Below are 4,472 nucleotides of genomic sequence, written 5' to 3'. Positions count from 1 at the left end.
TATTGTTCCAGTCGGTCAAGATTTATGGTTCTTCATCAATAACTCATTATTTTGTTTGGCTATGAGAAAACATGAAATCAGAATATTGTTTAAAACCTTTCTCTTAATATTGCTACTGCAGTAGCATCTTCGAGATATGAAATGTAGAAAATGTCTTATTTAACATATGAGCATCAGTAATTTTCTCTCCGCATAACAAAAATCTTGAACTGATTTTAAATAATACGAAATTGTAATCACTTACTGATTTAAAATTTTGTAGCCTTAAATGCATCCACTCATAACGTGCTTTAGGAAGAATAATTGTTTTTTATGATTATACCTTTCTTTCAAAATTTTCCACGAGATATGGGGTTCTTTTATTGTAAGATACTTAATTTTTAGTCTCTCATGGAGATGATGATGAAGGGAAATCATAGTTTTTGTTTTGTCTTTATTTAATTGTTTTTTCCAAGTTCATAGCATCTAGGTGAATTTCGACATAGCACCTTGCAAATTTTAATTTTGTAAGGTTTGTCATGGCAACACTATCACAAAATATTGTATGTATATTAAAAATTTAATAGGTACTACAAATGCAAAATAACATTTAATTTATTAATTATAATAAAGAGGAAAAAAAATTGACCTACCTTATATGGAGAAAATATTATATAATAATATATAAATATAATATAATAATAAAATAAATAACTAAAATTATAAAATAACTAAAATTATGAAAATTTAATAATATGAAAATTTAGTGGAAATTTGAAGTGGATTTCTTACCAATGTAGATTTTAAATTCACCAAATATCATAGTTTATAAGTAAAGTGGCAAGTAGGACGATGTCTTGCAAGAACACCAATCATCAATAAATATATAGATAACATAAAAAGTGACACGTGACTTTTGGAACACTAAATAATGAATATCTATTTATATTTATAATATTTATAATAATCTAAATGAAGTCGTCTAAATAGTATTTAAACTAAAATATAAAAAGAAAATCTGTCAATCCAATTGAATGAGGTCTAATTAATTTTGCTTCTTCCCGACGGTGACGGCCATTGACCCAAAAGAAACAAAGTCTCGTTCTTTCATGTAGATATTCCAAAACTTCTAATATCTTTCGAAATTTGTGCTTGCAAGCACTGTTATTCTAAATTTTTCAACCTCAAAATGTTTGTCTTTGCCCTTCTAATTTCTCTGTTTCTTGCACCATTGTCGGCTTGGGCTGAAGCAACGACGCTAACTCAAGGAGGATACATAGCCGTTGAGGACGAGAATCAGTTCCTTACTTCCCCAGATGGAACTTTTTCTTCTGGGTTTTACAGAGTGGGCAAGAATTCCTTTTGCTATTCGATATGGTTCACAAAAAGTGTTGATAAAACCGTCGTTTGGATGGCAAACAGAGACAACCCAGTTAATGGAAAGCAATCCAAAATGAGCCTCAACGCCAACGGAAAATTGGTACTGACCGATGCCGATGGTTCTGTCACATGGTCTACAAATACCATCACTAAAGAACAAGTTGAACTTAAGCTTCTTGACAATGGAAATCTTGTACTGGTGAATCAAATTGGAGGTTTTCTTTGGCAGAGCTTCGACTTCCCAACAGATACTCTTCTTCCACAGCAACAATTTCGCAAGAATTCGACTTTAGTCTCGATTAAAACTCCAGGTACTTACTCATCCGGCTTTTATTTCTTGAAGTTCAACGACGACAATGTTCTAAATCTCATTTACAATAGCCCTTCGCTCTCTAGTATCTACTGGCCTGATCCTGGTAAGAATGTGTTTGAGAATGGTCGAACTCGCTATAACAGTTCTAGAGTAGCAATTTTGAATGATATGGGTAGATTTGAATCCACTGACAACTTGAATTTCAATGCTACTGATTATGGGGTTGGTCCAAAGAGGAGATTAACCATGGATTTTGATGGAGTTTTGAGATTGTACAGCCTTGTAGAATCAACTGGCAATTGGGAAATCACTTGGCTTCCAAGTGGTCAGCTAGATGCTTGTTTGGTCCATGGGTTGTGTGGAGAATTTGGAATTTGTTCATATAATCCATTGCCTACTTGTATTTGTCCTCCTGGTTTCATTAGAAACCATCCATCAGATTGGAGTAAAGGCTGCAAACCTTCTTTTAATTTGAGTTGTGATTCCCAGAATTTGGATTTCATTCATCTTCCTCGTACGGATTATTATGGCTATGATTTAGTGGGTTACGCCAGACAAGTCTCTGTTGAAACATGCCGGAATTCTTGTCTCAATAATTGTCAATGTTTGGGGTTTGGATATTCAATGGATGGCGTTGGACAATGCTTTCCTAAAGGAGCTCTTCGTAATGGGAATCGAAAACCCGATAACATTATTCTAATGCATATCAAAACACCAAAAGGCAGAACAAATACAGAATTGAAGGAAGAAAAATCAAACAATTTGGAATGCGATGCTTCAGAAATTGTTCAAAATACAGAAGTATTCCCAGAAAACAAAAATAAGTTTCGGTATATGGGATTGTTGATTGGGTTTGTGGTCGTTATTGGGATCATTGAGTTGATTTTCTTCGGTTTTGGGTGGTTGAATGTCTTTCGAAAGCGAGTTAATGAAGAGTTTGTTAATATGGGTTACATTGTTTTAGCCATGGGATTCAAAAGATTCACATATGCAGAAATGAAGAGAGCGACAAGAAACTTCAAACAAGTGATAGGAAAAGGAGGATTTGGAACAGTTTACAAAGGAGAATTGGACGATGGAAGGATTGTGGCAGTGAAGAGATTGGAAGGCATTTTACAAGGAGATGCAGAGTTTTGGGCAGAAGTCAGCATAATTGGAAAGATAAACCACAAGAATTTGGTGAAATTATGGGGTTTTTGTGCTGAGAAAAAGCACAAGATATTAGTTTACGAGTTCGTGAAAAACGGGTCTTTGGATAAACTTCTATTCTCCAGTTCATCGGAACCATTGGGATTAGAACAAAGATACGAGATTGCAGTTGGAACAGCAAAGGGGTTGTCTTATTTACACGAAGAATGTCTCGAATGGATTCTTCACTGCGATGTAAAACCTCAAAACATACTTCTTGATGATGATTTAGAACCGAAAGTGGCAGATTTTGGAATGTCGAAGCTATTTCACGAGATGAATGAATCTGGATTCTCAAAAGTGAGAGGGACAAGAGGTTATTTGGCACCAGAATGGATGATGGATCAAAAAATTGATGCAAAGGCAGATGTTTATAGCTATGGGATTGTTCTGTTGGAACTTGTGAGTGGAAAAACTGCATCTAATTTTCAATCTTCTTCAATTTGTAAAGATAGTAGATACAGTAATATGGTGAGTTGGGTGATTGATAGTGTAGAAAAAGGAAAGATGGAGAATGTGATTGATCCTAGATTGCCAGAGATTCAGGATATTAGCAAGATTGATATGATGGTGAGGGTGGGTTTATTATGTGTGAAGGAAGATCGAAATTTGAGGCCTGCAATGAGTAGAGTTGTGGAACTTCTCACATCCTTTCGAGGAATAAGCCCATTTGGGAATAATTTTGATGATACCATTTGATGATGCTAAGAAAATTTGTAACTATGAGATAAATGTTTACTAATTTTTGGGGTTAATCGGATGAGTAGGGTACTTTTGGAAAAATATTCAGAAAAAGGGTTTGTTTTGAACAAATTTAGAAAAAGAGGGTTGAAATTTTGTCAAACTTGAGAAACACGTTCCACATTTTCCTATTATTATTTTAATATTTTTCTTTGTTTGAACCTGTTATCATTTTTTCGGGATATCTGCGATAGATAGTAAAATAAGAGAAAAAATTTAAAATATATTACATTTTTTAAATATTTGCAAATATAGAACTGTTGATTAGTCCATCTTTGAAATTTTTTCTAATTTCCAATTTTTTCCTCCTTCGTTTTTATTTTATTTTCTTACTCCGGTTTTTGCTTCTTCTCCCTTTTTTTTTTTTAAAAAAAAAAATTAATTGTCTTTTCTTTCTTCGTTATTTCCTTCTCTTTTTTTTCTTTTTTTAATTTTCTTTCATTTCTCTCATTTTTGCTTCTACTGTTTCTTTCTTTTTCTTTTTTTAATTTTCTTTCCTTTATTCGATTTTTGCTTCTTTTTTCATAAGAATATGAGACTGAGTTTCGTACCCAAGTCTTGAAAGTATCCAATTCATAAATGACTTAACACCAACAAACCAATCATCAAATTTGATTACTATAACGAAACATTAAATATAAATATATAAATAGTAAATGAAAACATATTTGAAAAAAACTACTTTTTTAGTTCACAAATTTGCATCATTTTATTCCTCTAGGCAAAGTAATATTTGCTTTTTCCATAACTTCGATCAAGTTTGTATAACCTGATATTGTATTTACTTTTACTTTTAGCATTGTCAATTTGGAAAAGTATTTTTTATTTGTAAGTATTGTGTGTGTAGTTGCACTGTCTACTAGACATTGAT

The 4,472-nt window shown here is 32.7% G+C and overlaps 1 protein-coding gene across 1 annotated transcript; it reads left to right on the top strand.

Annotated features, from left to right (window-relative positions):
- Positions 1-1,034: 1,034 nt before the first annotated feature.
- LOC120091992 (putative receptor protein kinase ZmPK1) lies at positions 1,035-3,762 on the top strand. The gene has a single exon (XM_039050177.1). The coding sequence runs from the start codon at positions 1,169-1,171 to the stop codon at positions 3,557-3,559; it is 2,391 nt and encodes a 796-aa protein (XP_038906105.1). The 5' UTR covers positions 1,035-1,168; the 3' UTR covers positions 3,560-3,762.
- Positions 3,763-4,472: the final 710 nt, after the last annotated feature.

This window comes from Benincasa hispida, chromosome 11, assembly GCF_009727055.1.
Source record: "Benincasa hispida cultivar B227 chromosome 11, ASM972705v1, whole genome shotgun sequence".
Taxonomy (NCBI): domain Eukaryota; kingdom Viridiplantae; phylum Streptophyta; class Magnoliopsida; order Cucurbitales; family Cucurbitaceae; genus Benincasa; species Benincasa hispida.
Note: the sequence above shows the minus strand (reverse complement) of the source record. Positions and strands in the feature narration are given on the sequence as shown.

Coding starts and splice junctions, on each gene's coding strand:
- LOC120091992 (XM_039050177.1), top strand. CDS start 1,169: ATGTTTGTCTTTGCCCTTCTAATTTCTCTGTTTCTTGCACCATTGTCG.